Here is a 17,037-nt window from a genome sequence, read left to right as displayed (position 1 = left end):
CCTCGACTTAACCGGAAATCGATGTGTCCAAAAGAGCCGTATACGCAAATTAAGTGAATAATAATCTACAGCGGATTGACAAAACTTCTCGTCAAAATTCAATTTTTAATAAGGCTATTTTTAATATGGTAATATGTCCAGCGTACTAGTATAATACTCGCTCTATTTAGTTCTTTCAGTAGTTGTAGTCTGATCTTCTATCTATCAAAACAATCCACATCTTACTCTGAATAAACTCGATACTATGTGTAGGTATGTGTACGTGTGTGTGTGCGCGTGCGTGAATGCGTGTGGAAAAACAATACAATGTGCTCTGGATTTTTACACACTGCATGCTTTTTATATTAATCAAGTAGTAGTTATGAATACATTCATGATGATTTATTCGTAAAAATGTCTCATGAGTATACAAATGCAAGCTTTGACAAAATACACCAGACACAATCTATCGTGCACCCCTTTCAAGTGATTCTATAAGAGTGTGCATGACCGTTTTATTGTAAGAGAACAGAGTCCGTACCTACAGTAAAATTTCATTGTTTTATTATGATTTTTTTTATTAATAACGAACTTTTGAATAAAGGTTTTATAAGATAAATTTACATTACATATTATACTAGCTATGATAATGAATGGCTACTAACAATAACTTATATGATGTTGCTAAAAATGTTCCTTCTGAAGCAAATTTATATCAGAACTATACAAAAATATTTCTAAAACAAAACGGTAATGGAATTAGACATCTTATTCTTGAACCAATATCAGTTTACAGATAATTTATAAACTATGCTGAGATTTAATCATAGTGGTCAGTTGCAAAACATTTTTAATCCCTTGAGGCCCATACCAAAACTGGATGAGATAGCTCCAAAATAACTGTGCCATTCATCATCAAATCGAAAAAAAATACCCGTGTTTTTTCTTTTTCTATTTGCAAATGTTTATAAAAATTTATTTAAACAAATTATTGTTTATTAGTTTACTATTAATTTATAAAGTTATTATTTTTCAAATCTGATTGCGGCAATCGATTCTATGGGAAAAACTATGGAAAAAATGTGTATAACATTTGTTGTCGGACTTCAATTTGTCATGAAAAATATATATCAAACATTGAATTTCCGCTTTTGCTTAGGATTTTGTGAAGTACTTTGACTATCGGAGCTGTGATTATTAATTTCCGTTTTACACAACAAAGTGAAGTCCAACAAAAAAATGTTATACACAGGTATTTTTTTTTCGATTTGCCTATGAATGGCACAGTTAGTTTGGTGTTATCTCATCCAGTTTTGGTATGAGCCTTAATGGGTTAATTTAATGGATATAGAAGAGTAAATTATTGATAGTATAATTTTCATTTTTGATGCTACATATTACCACAAAAAATCATGTGGTACTATGTGAAAAAAGCAAAAATTAAAGTTTCACGGTTAATTTAATGTAGAATCTGTAGGAACATGAGATGGTAAAATGTTATGGTTGATAAAACTTTGTAGAGCGTGGAGTTGAGTACATGGCAGCGGAGGGTGGCGGAAATGAGTAGTCGCGTGGCTGAGTTGGAAGAAACGCTAGCCAAGACGCAAAAAGAATTTCTCAAGGCTCAAGATGCCAATGTTAAGCTGCAACGCGATCTCCGCGAAAACGTCGCCCAAAAGGAGGACCAGGAAGAAAGGATAGCCACCTTAGAGAAGCGATACCTCAACGCTCAGCGAGAATCCATTAGCCTACACGATCTCAACGAGAAGCTCGAGCAGGAGTTACAGCACAAAGAAGCACAGTTGAAGGTATTTTTGTTTGCCTGCAGTTTGTTCTCTAAAGTTCTGCAAACTTTTCATCACCTACCCTACATATTTCAAGACTTATAAGACGTAGATTCCTGTGTATTCACATGTTTAAGCATCTTGAAGTTAACAATTTACTTAATATCTCATTTGTCTCAATTGTAGAAAAAAATGTCTATCGGCGAATATTGTAATTTTTTTAAGAAATCGCTGTTATTGAAAAAATTGCCAATTCATCGAAAAGATTAATCGAGTAATCACAGTTCTACAGAATATTTTTAATTGAATGCCATTACGAGTAAGGCCTTCAAGTTTATATTTATCCGTCTTACTATCTATCTGTTATGTTATCTGTCGGAATAACGAAGTACAAATACTCACGCGGTAAAATTGAATTTCAAAAAAAGGAAATGCAGGTGGACGAGGTAGTGAATTCGCGTCAGTGGGTCGCATTCATACCCAATTCGTAAAATATTGAGAGACGTTGTCTTGTTTGCTCGGGTCGGAAGATGAAGATAAAACAGCGTTGCTCGAGTGAGTTGAGGCATTCGCGATAAAGATAAATAATTAATGACGAATGTGTCTTTTTTGCTGCTGCTTCTTCTGCTCATCGTCGTACGAAATCAGTTGCAAGAGGAGAAAATAGCAGCGGTGCAGCAGAAACTGGAACACGCCGAGCAAGAGCTGGCACAATTCGCTAAGTTGCCCGAGATGGAGGAGCAGCTTAAGCAGAGGATGGAGGCTCTGACGCAGGTGAGGAGGCCCAACCAGGTACGCAAGGGGATTCCATATCATCTCATCGATATTTCCTTACTTTATCATCGCTCCTTTCTATCTCTATCTCTTCTCAATTTTATTTTTGTGATTTTACTCTTCACTTATTACATTTCTACGGTATAATTTCTGCGCTACTCTCAACTTTTGAGAGGAATGTTTTGCTGGGAATTTCATTTCTTGATAGTTTCCAGACTTTGTCATTTGCCGCGAGCTTCGTCGGAGCTTCCAGAATTAATAAGGACTTTAGTCGAGCAATAAAATCATATTACATTCAACCTCATGCTTATAACTTTTCCAACTTACAAACTGATCACTCGAATAATTATGATATACAATTTGAGTCGGAAGAAGAAATGATATAGTAAAATGACACAGTCAGAGTTGATATTTTCGAGTTTCTTATTTTATTAATACTTTTTTATAATCTGTGTGTCGTCTTTCTGCACATATCCTGCACTTCAATATATTTCAAATTATTGAAACTTAGAACTTTTTTAAAGCAGGTAAGTTTGATGAACTATAGGTGTTTCTATGTCATAACGGTTTCGTTTCACAAATCTTTTTGTTTAACATAAATTTATTTACTTGCTCTTACAATCAGAGAAAATCAATATCCTCTCAACTGTGTCGTTAAATAACATGCTCATTATGTATTCTTTATTGTAAGATTAAAGAATCTTCTTATTTATTCGGTTTACTGTACAAGAAATGAAATTTACCATTTAAAAGTTAACGAAAATGAAACTATTGAAATATATCTTTACTTACTTTTCATTCACCACTGATTTCATTAATTCTTTAATAAGAAGGCCTTCATTTATTTTATTTTCGTATTCTTTCTTAGTTGATTTTTACATTCTGTCATTGTCCTTGATGGTCTCAATGTTCATAGCGAAATCTCACTGTTGTGTGGTGTTTAGAGGGATCGATGATATTGTTTAATATAATATGGTCATCGATACCTACACGTAGATACATAACGGAGACACGCACATCAACATTTCACTGAACATTATTCCACCAATACATTTCCATTGAACAAACATTCATATCATCTCATCTCATTTCATCTCATTTCATCTCATTGTCATCAACTCATAAAAAAGGTTCCCTTGCTGTGCTATTTTTATTATTAATATTTACAGGAATTAGTTTTATGGTATGGAATTTCTTTTTAATTGTTTACATTTGTTTGTTTTAAAAAGATATGTAAAAGTCGATTCTGATACGCAACTATAATGATTACCACTTTATCTCTTATTTTTTGCTTTTTAACCCGTAGATCAACAATTTATCCTTAAGTAGCTCACACGCATCATTTTCCGCTTAACATTTTAAGAAATACAATTTTTTCATGAACTTTGTAAAACATATTAAATATTGATTACACTTCATTGTAAATATCTTTAATTTTATTCATCTGTTTAATTGATCTAGTTTCTAGTTTGCTTTACTAAACCATTTTCCAATGAATTATTCAATTTAAACATCAGTTTCCTAAAAATTGAATTTTATTGTTACACTGATCATAACTGACTTTTACATTTCTAAAATCCAATCGTTATTAGTTTTTTGTTAATTTAATTATACCATTGAATTGAATCAATATAACTCTTATACATTCGAAACTTGTACATACAAACAAAACAACTGTTTTAGTAATGCACCGAAATATAGCATGCTATTATAAGATACTGTATTTGGTGTGAAATTGATAAGAAATAAAAAGGATTAAATACAGTAAAAATAAGTATAAGAAATGCAATGTTTACTTATTGGCTCAAGCAAATAATAATTCAATTTCAGCCAAAGCTGTGTAGTTAGCGCTCCAAACATTACCTTTTCTACTTTACTTTATAGTCTGTAAATTCTCGGTGTATTGTGCCTATCTTACTTTACTCTGCTATTCTTAATAACTTTATATTTTACACTGAAAGAAGTATTTTACCAAAGTTGTTTATAAAAAATTGTAGATAAAAAGTCCATTTGCTGTAGCTAAAAAGTAAAGTAACTAAAATTGAAGTTTGCAATATATTGATAAAAGTAACATAATTGAGTAGAGTTGATTGGTTTTTTAAAAAATTTATTGAAAATTTGAACTTTGCAAGAGAAAAGTAGAAAGGGTAATTTTTAATTATTTTTGTGTCGATGTTGTGAAACTAAGCAGGCTCAAGAGAGGCACGGTAGCGCCGAAGACAGAATTCAAAGACTGGAGACGCAGCTCGAGGAGAAAACTGCTGAAGTCATGCGACTCAATCAGAGACTGAAAATGAACGAGGAGCACAATGCCAGACTCAGTTCTACTGTTGACAAACTTCTGTCTGGTAAACTTAATTTGCTTAATGATTTATTATTTCTAACGCATCTCTATCTAATTAACTTTTTCTTTCATAAAAAGGTGAATATTATCACCTTCATTTGGTTTGATTTTAATGATTAATTACTCAAGTACCGAATAAGTAACTAATACATTTATAAAAGGATTTAATATTTATTCTTGTGTTTAAACTTTTTTTTTTTATAAGGAATAGTGAATAGATACAAAATTATCAATTGAAATCATGTCAATAATAATAATAATAATATAATTACATGAAAATTAAATATTCTAGAGTTTCAGTTAGAGTTTATTGTTGGATTCTTGCAATTGATTTAAATAAAGTATAATTATTTCGCTAAGTTATTGTGGAATTGTTTAATGCCAATAAAATATATAAAATTGCGATTTGGTTCATAATTGAATGGACGTAATAAGTAAGAAACGTATTTTTGTAGAATCGAACGAGAGACTACAAGTGCACCTGAAAGAACGAATGCATGCGCTGGAGGAGAAGAATGCACTGCAACAAGAGTTGGAGAAGATGCGTAAGATCTCGGAGGACCTACAGAATGAGAAGGCGGAAATAATGAAGGAGTTGGGCAAGGCGCGCCTCGAGATCGATAGCGTCAAGCGGCAGATGCTTCAGCAAGAAATCGCTTTTAATATCCAGCAAACAGATGCGCTCACGAGGAGCCTCTCGCCCAATGCCGTCGACCCGGGTAGCTTCTCGCGAAGTGCCAGCCACAGCAGCTTTGACACGCATTCGCTGCCCAGAAAAGCCGCCAAGCGACTTGAGGATGATAAGGTACTTGCACTTTTTTTCGTCTGTGAATGCCTCAATATCAAATATCTATTCAGATTTATCAATGAGTAACATGCAATCGATTCTTTAAAATTTACGTTTTTTGAACTGTCGCCCAACATTAGACGACGTTTCGAAAACTACTTACAAAACGATTTTCATTGACATATAAAATTGTGAGAGTAATAAACTATACTAATTATAAAGTATGCTATGATATACTAAAATCCATTTATCAAATAAACTTTGCTTCTGTATATATTCTGTTTAAAAATTTAACGTCGATTGTCAGATGATTCAAGCCATAGTTGCGTACTTTATATAAATTTAGAAATAAGTTATAATTGAAAAACTATAACAATTTAATCTGTTCGTTTGTACCAAAGTGGTATAGAAAGAGCTTCGGACTCGTGCCACCTGATCCCTATCCATTGGTGAGCATCGCCAATAGAACTTATATAGAACAATCATTTTTAATCTTTGTGATTTTTTAACCAAGATGAATCATTTGTATACTAATTGACAGTGTGTGTGTGTATGTGTATGTATATATATATATATATATATATATATATATATATATATATATATGTTGTCACCTCCATGACGGTACTGTTGTACATATTTTGTTTGAACATCAAAAGCATACTTTTTTATACGTATTAATAGTCCTTCATTAGACTCTAGTTATCAACCGCTTAGTATTCTTCACTTTTTTTTAACAATAGCAGCTATAATATCAACAGATCTTGATAGCAAACGCATCGTCTATTTTTCAATTTTTCATTTTAACATTTTTCTAAGGTTATCGCATCGAATGCTCAAAATGTATCGACCCTATATGAACATCATTAAGTCTCAATCAGATGTTTCTATCGACGATTGTCCATCATAGTTCACACATTTATTCTGAATGTTTATCTTTTAAGTAATTATATCACTAGGTATATTATATTCATCGTCATTAACAAGCGAACGTAATATATGATATCCCCGCTGACGTCAAAGCTTGACGTGCTTCGCACTTGATGGCTTCCAAAGACCTCGGAAAATTATTGCGGATAGTATATGCGTAAATTATATTGTGGCTGAAAATGGCTATACAAGACGCTATCCGCAATATGTAACGAGTTGCGTTCGCCAATCAAGTGGCGAAAAATGCAGCAGCAACAGCAGCAACAGCAGCACGGAGCAATAAAGATGCGTCTCTAACGATTTTCATCTTGGGTGTGGGCACATAGGGTTACATCGCGCGAACGTTGGCCGAGCAGGAATGGGAGAAGTTGCAGCAAGCTCACGTGCTTGCGAACGTACAGCAGGCATTTGATGTGTCGAGCGATGCCGAGGGTGATGGCGACAACGAGTCTCTGCTGAGTTGCGCCGCCGACGTCATTAGCCCCACCGGGCACACCGACGCCCAGACTCTCGCTCTCATGCTGCAGGAGCAGCTAGACGCTATCAACAATGAAATAAGGCTGATTCAGGTACGACCGACCCTCCTTAGTTGCCTGTGCTGCCAAAGTACTGATATACTACCATGCACATTCACAATATACCACATATCTTATGTATACATACACTGAGCAGAGAGATATTGTCTACACACTAGCGTTTACGAAGGATTTCTATTTAGTGTTTATTACTTTACGACCTCTTGGTGAAAAAAATATGTGTTGTAGCAGTCTTTTACAGCTGTTTTTGCTCTTTGAATACTCTTTACTTAAGCGAACGGCATTTCAAAATTAATGTGATACATACAATTTTATCAGCAACTGTTTTTGGTAACTTATCTCGTACGATAAATAAAGCTAAACTGCTACATCAAACACAATAAACAACTTTTTTTACCAGAAACGCATGAATTTCATCGATGAATGAATATATTTTAGAAATGAGCTATGAATTACAAGTAGTTTTTGAATACTCTCGAATCTGCTGTCGCATTGTACTTACTTTTCAATTTTATAGACAAAAATACTATTTTAGCTGATTTCAACGATTTCTGTTTTGCACTTTTATCTTTATACAATTTTTTAATGCACGTCAAGTTTATTAGAACTTTTATTATTTACAAATCCTCAAGGGAGATGCAACGAAGCCCTTTGTCAGCAAAAACGACCACGTAAACCTTAATGTGTCATTATCGATCATTTTCATTGTTTTTTTATTTTTATCGAATCATCTTTTTCTTTTTATGCTCTTCTTATTGCAGTAATTTTTGTTTATCAATTCTTATATTGTAACTGTAAATCGACTTTTGTGAAATATTATATTAAAAAATAATCAAATTATAACTTTTCAAAATGAAAATTGCATGAATATGTAAGATATTAATTTGCAAAATTATTATTTTTCTTGTACGTTCAGTAAAGCTTTCTTCTATTGATTTGTAATTTCGTATTGAATATCTTTACAATTTTTATAAAATGAATGAAAATATTAAAATTAATTGAGATTATATTTGCATAATAAATTGTCTATATAATATTCATCTTATAATTTTATTTAAAATTTTACATAGTGGCCATTCTTTTGGTAAATAATTTTCCTGTAAATTTTATTGCTGCAATCCAAAATGTTCCAATGTTTTCAGCGTCACTACATGGAATCGTGTGTTTTGAATGACACAATGTCTATGGGTGGCCACTGTGTAACGAAACTTTATCATTCATGGCGCAATTCACTAAATTATGTATCATGTATTATCATAAAGCGCAGTTTCTCTCGTGCTGGAGAAAGGCGCAGGGCATTGTTCATAGATTCATGAAAAAAACGTTTTGTTAATGCATCCTCGTAGGAGGAAAAGCAAAGTACAGAGGCGCGAGCGGAAGAGCTGGAGTCAAGGGTGGGTAGTTTGGAACATATGAATTTATTAGCACGAGGCCGAAGTCTCGAGCGTGCTTCTCCTCCACTTAGTGGCAGATCCACCCCAAAATCACATCACAGCCCCAACCGAGACTACTTGCACAAGTACCATACTGTGAGTAATTACTACTACAAACAACAACAAACCTCCATGCCAGTCTACCCTATATATATATATATACTTTTATATGTATCAATACCTTTAAATACTTACTTATATATACTTCATGGTTTCTTGCGTTCTTAGCCATTAGTTGCGTGTTCAAGCTTATATACTCTGACTATCTCTGTCTCTGTATACATGTACATTACTTGTACTACACCTTTCACTGCTACTACTGCTACTACTACTACTACTACTACTACTACTACTACTACTACTACTACTACTACTACTACTCCTATACTTGCTACTCTATCCATACTCTCTGCGCATTGTCGTTCGTCTCTGGACTTTTCGCGTTGTCATTTATTCTTATTCTTATACTTTAACTTTCTGTCTCATATTCTTCTGTATCTTTTCTCCTTCTCTCTCTCTCTCTCTCTCTCTCTCTCTCTCTCTCTCTCTCTCTCTCTCTCTCTCTCTCTCTCTCTCTCTCTCTCTCTCTCTCGATCTTTCTCTTGATCTCTCTTTTGCATAACTCTACTATACTAAGCAAAAATCACTCTTAGTTCTCGTACACAGTTGTTGCACCCATTGGTGGAAAAATGCTCACAATCGTAAAGCTTTACGGGAATGACTCTTCAATGTTACCGCTTGAATAAAGTTTTCCAAAATAACTCGGTGTGCCATGATTATTTTCCATTTAAAAACTTGAATGATTGTGATTCTTGTCTTTATTTTATGCTTGACGTGAAGTATTACGTTTCTGTATAATGCTTCATTGATTTTTTAAATAAAGTAATATGTACTCAGCAAAAATTTTTCCACCAAAAGTATTTGGTAAATGATTAGCGAAACCTTGCATGAAGATTAAAAGAGTACAAAAACAAAAAGCTTGTTAGTCTCTGAGAGAACCCAATTTGAAAAAGGGAATGTATGATATATTGGCACTTGATTAGAGAGAGAAAAAGTTTAGATGAAACAAGGTTAATCAGGCAAATATTGTTGGTCGAGAACTGCAACGAGTGGTTTGGCGGACGTTGAACTTGGTGTTTCAGGCACCAGCGTCAATGTCCCCAGCACATCTTCATCAATACGCCGCGTCTTTGGCTAGCCCCGGTCAACTCTCCGAGTCACTTCCTGCGAGCCAGGTTCGTTAGCTCTCCTCATCACTAGGAGATCGTAGGACTTCTTCTCTTATCTTTTTTATTTCCCTCGTGTTTTCGTTTTTCTTTTCTTTCGCAAGGTCTTTCAATCTTGTTTTCTCATAATTTGTTTGTTGTGATTCATAGGATAACTATGTTCTTTGTATAACAATTAAAAAGATAACGTTATGAAAAATAGATGATTCAAAATCAACTAATTGTCAATTAACTTTCGCAGAAGATTCTATTTTTCATAATATATAACCTCACTTCAAAAAGGTAAATGCATTTGAATTTGAAAATATCTTATTTTAGTGTAAGTACATCGGATACATTTACCTGCGACAACAGAAACTTATGAATAATGAAAATAAACTGAATGAAATTCGCTACAAAAGTAGCTGCGTCACCGCGCAAAGTTAAATGATGCTGCAATGACAGAGTATTTAGTGGACATCGCAGCAATTGTTTGACTCAATTTAAAAATGTGAAAACATAAAGTGCACCGAGAAAAGCTTCGTAAGGCTATTCAGCTACTCACTAGGTCGGCAATATAAGTATAGAATAATGCTTTCTGCCTGTGGCAGTTGCAGCTGTCTGGCGACGAGCTTCATTCGCTGTCGGAGAGTCAAACTGGCTTAGGAAGCGGCGGCAGCGAGGCCGCATCGCCACTCACCGCCAGGTCCATCAGACTCGAGCGCGTCGCTCAGGCGTTGGCCAACAGTCAAGAAGAGTTACGAAGGTATGTCATAGCAACTACCATTGCCGTCGTCCTTTAGACGCATCATTTCCGCGAGCACGTTTGGCCGACTTGCCAGATGCGTCGACGTGCAAATTGGTCGGCCGTGCTCGCGCGAGTATCTCGTGAATTTCGGAGGATGCGCGAGCCGGTACTGGAGATTTCTTTGTGTCACGCCTGAGTAGTACTCTTAGAGAAAATAACTCTGTGAAAGAGAGCACAAGATTGCGTCACATTTGTCAAACGTAGGCATTTCAATGCACAATGCCACCCTGGCTGCGACAACCAAGGGTTGGTTTCGCGCGGGCGCGCGCGCGCGCGTGTGTGTGCACTGTGCACGTATAGGTGCAGCGATATCTGCTTGAGCCTGCTCGTCGAAAATAATGAGCTTTCGCGTGCTCGTCCGATGAACAATGCACACGCACACACGCGCACTCGACACAGTCTCACACAGAGTGGTTCAAAAGCTTAAGCGGTCGCTCGAGGAGATCAATTTGCCAATCGGTTTTAATTAAACAACAGCAAGCAGAGACATCTCTCCTCTGGCGGCGGCGGGCAAACAAAGCGTTACTGCTATAGCTGCTATCGAGCTTATCGAGCTTTAACCGAGGTTTTTGCTTTTCTATGTTTTAATCTTCAATGCTACGCGCCGCACAAGCAGACGCACCGGACAAAGCGGATTCCCAAGCGGTGGTTACTCCATGCACAGGTTAATTAATAATTTTGACGCTGCATGCTTCTCTTATGATTCTACACTGCACTATGCAGACCTTTACGGCATTTTCGGTCAGGCAATGGGCAGCCTTGGGCATTTTCATCTAGATTCCGACGGTAACCCTCACAACCCCAAATATTTCTCCTCTCTCACTTCACTCTTAGGCTTTATTTGACATTGCAAAACCGACTCAATTTTTCGGCCCACCTTCGCTACTATTGGCGGAAAAAATGAGTCCTATTCGATGACATGATCCAAGTATGAATAACACAGCTGTATAACGCACTGATGTAACAAAGCAAGAGGGGAAGGATATATAGAAAGGGAGGAAGACAAGAAGGAGGAGGAGGGAAGATCGGGGTGGATGAAAAGTGTGTGTGCTTAGCAATGCTGATGGAAGGTCGCGTGATCGGCGAGTCGGACGTCGATGACTACGAGACTGCTGCAGCTGCCTTGGACTGCGAGCAGTTACTCTACAGCAGCGACTCGAGCAGTCCTTCTCGTTACGTCCAAGCCTGCCCAATCGCCCACGACAGGCACCGCTGCCTCAGACAGACCAGGGAACTTACGAGTGCACAGCACCAACGACAAACTCCCAAGTCTCGATATACTTTCAGACCAAGGTGGCGTTTTCACACTCTACTCTCATCCTATCTTACTTTATTTCTTTCTGCCCACGCTCATTCCTTTTGTTTCTCGATCCTCCGAAAAAAACTACTGACTACCATAGCTGCTGCAGAGATTCAAGCCGCAGTTACACTTTTATTTATACTTCTCACTGATCAATTGTCTGAAAACACGAGTAAATGGTGACGTTAAAATTATAGATTATTTGAAACCCTTCAAATTTAGCAAAGAGCTTCTAAACAGTTGTTTTCTAGCAACGTAAATAAGAGTAAAACTGCCCAAATTAAAATCTCTGCATTTTAGTTTGAAACTCAAATAAACATGCAAAATTGGTCTACAGCTCAATGTGTTTACAGGTTTTTGTGCCTAAACTGCATCTCCGAGTAGGTATATTATGAATTTAACTCTTTCAGCTAAAAGCTGTTTATATCATGATCATTATGAATGAGCTCAGAAGTCCTTGTAAGCTCTTTCGATTCCACTGGGAAAAATATTCTAACTGAATATTATTTCATGACATGATCAGAAATGTCATGGTTTTGCTTTAAGATGGGCTTCTGACTTGAATGAAAATCATCCTAGGAATTGCATCGGTCATTCTAGGAAACTCGTGAAAAACATTTTCATACTAGCATACTTGAGATTGATTAAAGTCCTATAGTCTATCTATATACATAGATCATCGCTTAGTCTTGAGAGTTTGTAATATTGGTAATCACCCAGAACTGCGAAGCATTTAAATGCTAATTATGGCATCACATCTAGATACTTGCCCACAAACTCTGTAAGTTCCCTTGTAAGTCTCTTGTCATGCCGTACATACATATATCTACGTTCATCTGTAGATATGTATACTCGCGCACAGACGCTCATGTATAATTGCTACCTTTGAAGCCTCGCTGCTAGACGAGCATTAGCGTCTGTCGTCATATCATTAAGCTGCTTTCATACACACAATGCTGCTTTTTTAATTCAATTAGACAATATGGCATAGCGCAATCAACAATTTGGCTGTTTTACGTTTGGTGTTTAGATATTTTTTTCTTGAATGTTAGAAATTAGAATTAGATGAATATTAGTTTTTAATAGGTGGACTGTGCTCGATCAAAATTACGTTTATTTATTAACTGCAACGCGCATCGTTTCAATGCTTTTTTCATTTTCAAAACCAATGCTGGTTAGTTTAAAAAAAAAAAACTATTATTTTTTACATTTTTTTAATTTGTGCCGCGTGCTTGATTTACTTTGTTATTTCGAGAAATACTATTATTCATATTGGTTACTGAACATCCAGCCATTCAAAACAAGTAAAAGAAAAAAAAACGAAAACAAAATCAGCATCTTGCTGCTCGCTATAATTAAGAAATTAGATAAGAAAAAAGCAAAAGGCAGCATTGGCTTGTTTGGCTCGTGCGCTCGTGTGCTATTGAGCTAGAAGTAGAAACATAGTGGACTAGATTAGCGTACCATACAATGCAGGCATGGGCATCCTAACAATGGGGCACTCAATTCTGGGACTCCGTCCCCATTGTCCTCGCGACACAGTAGCCAGGACAGCCTGCACAAAAACAACCTCGCCTGCGGACTGCCGATCGGACAGTACAACGTGGTCACCCATCAGTACCACCATATGCCCACTAACATGAGTCCAGCCACAGCCGCCGCTGTCGCCGCTGCTCAAAAGAAGAAGGGCATCAAGAGCAGTCTTGGCAGATTTTTCAGCAAAAAGGATAAGGTTTGCTCTCCTAGGCTACTCTTTCATCTAACACACTGTCTTTCTTTCTTTCTTTTTTTTTTCAACAATACTAAGTGAACGGCTTATTCTAAGAGTTTGAGAACAATGTATTTCCTACAAAACTCGTGCTTGTAGATCAATAAAGGCAAAGACGCAACTATGCCCGGTGATATGGTTATGGGTGGTGTCAGCACACCGGATCCTGACTATGGAGAGATCGCAGCTGGTACAGTGGCGGGAACTCTTTCCAATAAAGGCGACTTCGACCGCCGAAAAAAGAAGAGGTAAATTCATGTCCTAGTTGTTGGACACCGCCAAACAGGTACATTCTTATGAAAAATACTAAATGGTCGTTTGCTTGGCTCGTAGCATGCTGGACACGTCGAGGCATGAGCTGCTGACCGAGGCCATGAAAGCTGGTACGCCGTTCGCCCTGTGGAATGGGCCAACGATTGTCGCTTGGTTGGAACTTTGGGTGGGAATGCCCGCTTGGTACGTAGCGGCCTGCCGCGCTAATGTCAAGAGCGGCGCCATCATGAGCGCCCTTAGTGACACTGAGATCCAGCGCGAGATTGGCATCAGGTATTATTTGATTGCCTACCAAGCGCACCGTAACGATCGATATTTTAACCGCCTGTTTGTCTAGCAATCCATTGCATCGACTGAAACTGAGGCTGGCGATTCAGGAGATGGTCTCGTTAACTAGCCCCTCCGCCCCTAAGACGTCGAGGTCAACACTGGCCTTCGGCGATATGAACCACGAGTGGATTGGCAACTACTGGTTACCAAGCCTCGGGTTACCTCAGTACCGCTCTACCTTTATGGAGTGCCTTGTAGACGCCAGAATGCTCGATCACCTCAACAAAAAGGACCTCAGAGGTCAACTTCGTATGGTTGATAATTTTCATAGGTAATTTGTACATCTTAATTGCTCGCTTGCTCACGCCTATCCGGCTTTCATGTCGTTTACCGTCATTTTCTTTTAACCTTACAGAACGAGTTTGCAATACGGTATTTCCTGCCTAAAGAGATTGAATTACGATAGACAGCAATTAGAAGATAGGAGGCGTATGGCTGAGGGTGCGAACGTTGACGTGCTCGTTTGGAGTAATGATCGTGTTATAAGATGGGTGCAGTCTATCGGCTTGAAGGTGAGTTATATATTTACTCATTATTTCAAGCAAACGATGGCAATAATCGCCATATATTAACAGGAATACGCAAACCATCTTCTTGAGTCTGGAGTTCATGGTGCCCTTATCGCTCTGGACGATAGCTTCGATGCCAATAGTTTCGCTCTACAGCTACAAATTCCTACTCAAAATATGCAGGTAAACGTTTAACAAATAAATATATCTTGAGTAAAGTATTTCAGCTCGAGAATGAGTTTTATAACGATAATCACAATATTTCAGGCTCGACAAGTGTTAGAAATGGAATTTGCAAATCTATTGACCGTGGGAACGGAGAGGCGACTCGAGGATGCAAATAGCATGAAGTCCTGATCAATCCCGTCGAGGCTTTCAAACCTCGAACCTAATATCTAGTCCGAAACCCCAGCTATAACTACTGTATGCGCGCAAATGTATCACAACAATTATTTAAGAGCTTTGTGTTTCGCATTAAAGGGCATGTTTGCGAGTCATCGGAGTGTGAAACTATACGACTCTGAAGAAAAAAAAACAAATCCTATTTATATGGTTCTAGTATAATACATAAATGATAAGCATGCGACAACGAGATGTTGAAAGAAAAAAAATGCTCTTAACTCAAGCTATCACAGTGAGTCTAATACGGCGTGTCATATATTCTTAGTAGGGAAAATAGTTAACCATTAAACAAAAGAGAAAAAAATCATACAATCTCGAATAGATACCGAAAAATAGTACGCTATCATTACTACATTAAGTATGTGCCGCCATAAGCGTCAACGGGAAAGATTTTATATATATATATATATATATATATATATATATATATATATATATATATATAAGGATAACGATTATATAAATTGTACCTTGTTTTGTCAAAAGCCACTTAACTTTTCGTTACGAACTTTCGTGACAATAAAACTTGTCTGGATGGCATACCTACGCATCTGACAAAACAAACAAAGCGTAACATTTTGTACGTGCATTTTGTTACTATACTTCCCCCGCTGCTTGAACTAATCACAATCTTATACGTAAACAAAGTACCGTACTCTAAATCGGTATAACAGAGATTCGGTTATATCGTGCCGCGCACAAAGTCGAGTGTTGAACAATTACTAGTATAAACGAAGTAACGAAGTTTCAAAAAATGTTCAGTATTAATCGTTACTAATAAGTGTCGAAATGAACCACCGTTTTCTCTAATACAATTACCGAAATCAACCAGAAAGAGCGTCCTATATTATGAACTTCTGTGCCTCAACGGTACTGAATATGGAGACTCGTCGAAACACAAAACTGTATACAAATGCATACTTCAGATCTTTATACGATTTTTCTTGTTGTATTGGTTGATAATTTGATTAAGTTGGAAAGGTATTCAAACAATCGTTCAATGTCGGTAACAGAAGTAGTAGCATTTTTATATCTATAATTTCACTGAGGTGAAAATTTTGTTTGTAAATAATTTTCAATTTCCGTTTGAATTTAAATTGTTGCAAAATAATTTTACTTTTTTAATAGGTGATTTCCATTAGAACACTACTTTAATTATTCACTGATTTTAATTATAATTCACCACCTTGATTATTCTTCGAAAATTTTTTGGGATAAGTTTATGTATACAGAGTCTTGATAACGTATTTATTATAAAAAAATTTTATTCACTAATGTTAGGCTGAAAACTAGTACCTTACAGAAAAATTTTTTTTAATCTTCATTTTCTAGCTTATTTTAAATTTTTTCATGAAAAACTTAATTTTTTATATAAACTTAATTTCTTAGGTCTTTTAATGGTACATCGTGCGATTTCAGTTTGTTCATAGTTTTAATATTACAAAATGTACAAATTTTTCTGTCAAGGTATTCTCACATTTACATAATTTCATACAAGCGATATAAACTACGGACTGAGCTATAAAAATAATGAGTGAATAGAGGTTTTCTTCGTTATCCTCCAGAGATGGAACTAAACAGTCATTTTATACCAAAATATTCATTGCTGCATAACTAGGTATAAGAGTATGAACTTAATATGTATAAACGTAAATGCTAATTAAATAATAATGAATTAGATGCAGCAGTATGCGAACTCCACTGTTTTATATTTTAACAAAAAAATGATTGTATGCATCAATCCATTTTACCATTTCTAATATTGTTTGTTTAACAAGAGAGAATCAATTTTAAGTGTATGAATTGACATTGTCATTGCACAATGGCAGAATGTAATCTATATGAGTCATTAATGAGAGAGTTACTGTTTGTGCA

At 36.3% G+C, this 17,037-nt stretch overlaps 1 protein-coding gene across 24 annotated transcripts in view; it reads left to right on the top strand.

The window, feature by feature from the left end:
* LOC131669008 (liprin-alpha-1) overlaps nt 1-15,299 on the top strand; it is a 41,668-nt gene extending 26,369 nt beyond the window's left edge. For 4 of the 24 annotated variants that reach the window (XM_058943551.1, XM_058943539.1, XM_058943541.1 and 1 more), the window contains 19 exons: nt 1,500-1,787; nt 2,412-2,555; nt 4,726-4,885; nt 5,337-5,686; nt 6,070-6,117; nt 6,925-7,167; nt 8,481-8,663; nt 9,710-9,802; nt 10,384-10,538; nt 11,197-11,244; nt 11,550-11,873; nt 12,234-12,260; nt 13,357-13,612; nt 13,748-13,896; nt 13,982-14,194; nt 14,259-14,522; nt 14,607-14,763; nt 14,827-14,943; nt 15,028-15,299. In XM_058943551.1, coding sequence (XP_058799534.1) covers nt 1,500-1,787; nt 2,412-2,555; nt 4,726-4,885; nt 5,337-5,686; nt 6,070-6,117; nt 6,925-7,167; nt 8,481-8,663; nt 9,710-9,802; nt 10,384-10,538; nt 11,197-11,244; nt 11,550-11,873; nt 12,234-12,260; nt 13,357-13,612; nt 13,748-13,896; nt 13,982-14,194; nt 14,259-14,522; nt 14,607-14,763; nt 14,827-14,943; nt 15,028-15,117 — 3,309 coding nt within the window. In that variant the 3' untranslated portion in view covers nt 15,118-15,299. The remainder of the gene's footprint in view (nt 1-1,499; nt 1,788-2,411; nt 2,556-4,725; nt 4,886-5,336; nt 5,687-6,069; nt 6,118-6,924; nt 7,168-8,480; nt 8,664-9,709; nt 9,803-10,383; nt 10,539-11,196; nt 11,245-11,549; nt 11,874-12,233; nt 12,261-13,356; nt 13,613-13,747; nt 13,897-13,981; nt 14,195-14,258; nt 14,523-14,606; nt 14,764-14,826; nt 14,944-15,027) is intronic. The other 20 variants (XM_058943561.1, XM_058943549.1, XM_058943545.1 and 17 more) reach the window with 19 other exon arrangements.
* Nucleotides 15,300-17,037: the final 1,738 nt, after the last annotated feature.

The sequence above is a fragment of the Phymastichus coffea genome, unplaced genomic scaffold (genome assembly GCF_024137745.1).
Source record: "Phymastichus coffea isolate CEN01 unplaced genomic scaffold, Cenicafe_Pcof_1.1 PCOF00085, whole genome shotgun sequence".
Classification (NCBI taxonomy): Eukaryota; Metazoa; Arthropoda; class Insecta; order Hymenoptera; family Eulophidae; genus Phymastichus; species Phymastichus coffea.
The sequence above is the reverse complement of the archived record's forward strand: the minus strand, read 5'-3'. Positions and strand labels throughout refer to the sequence as shown.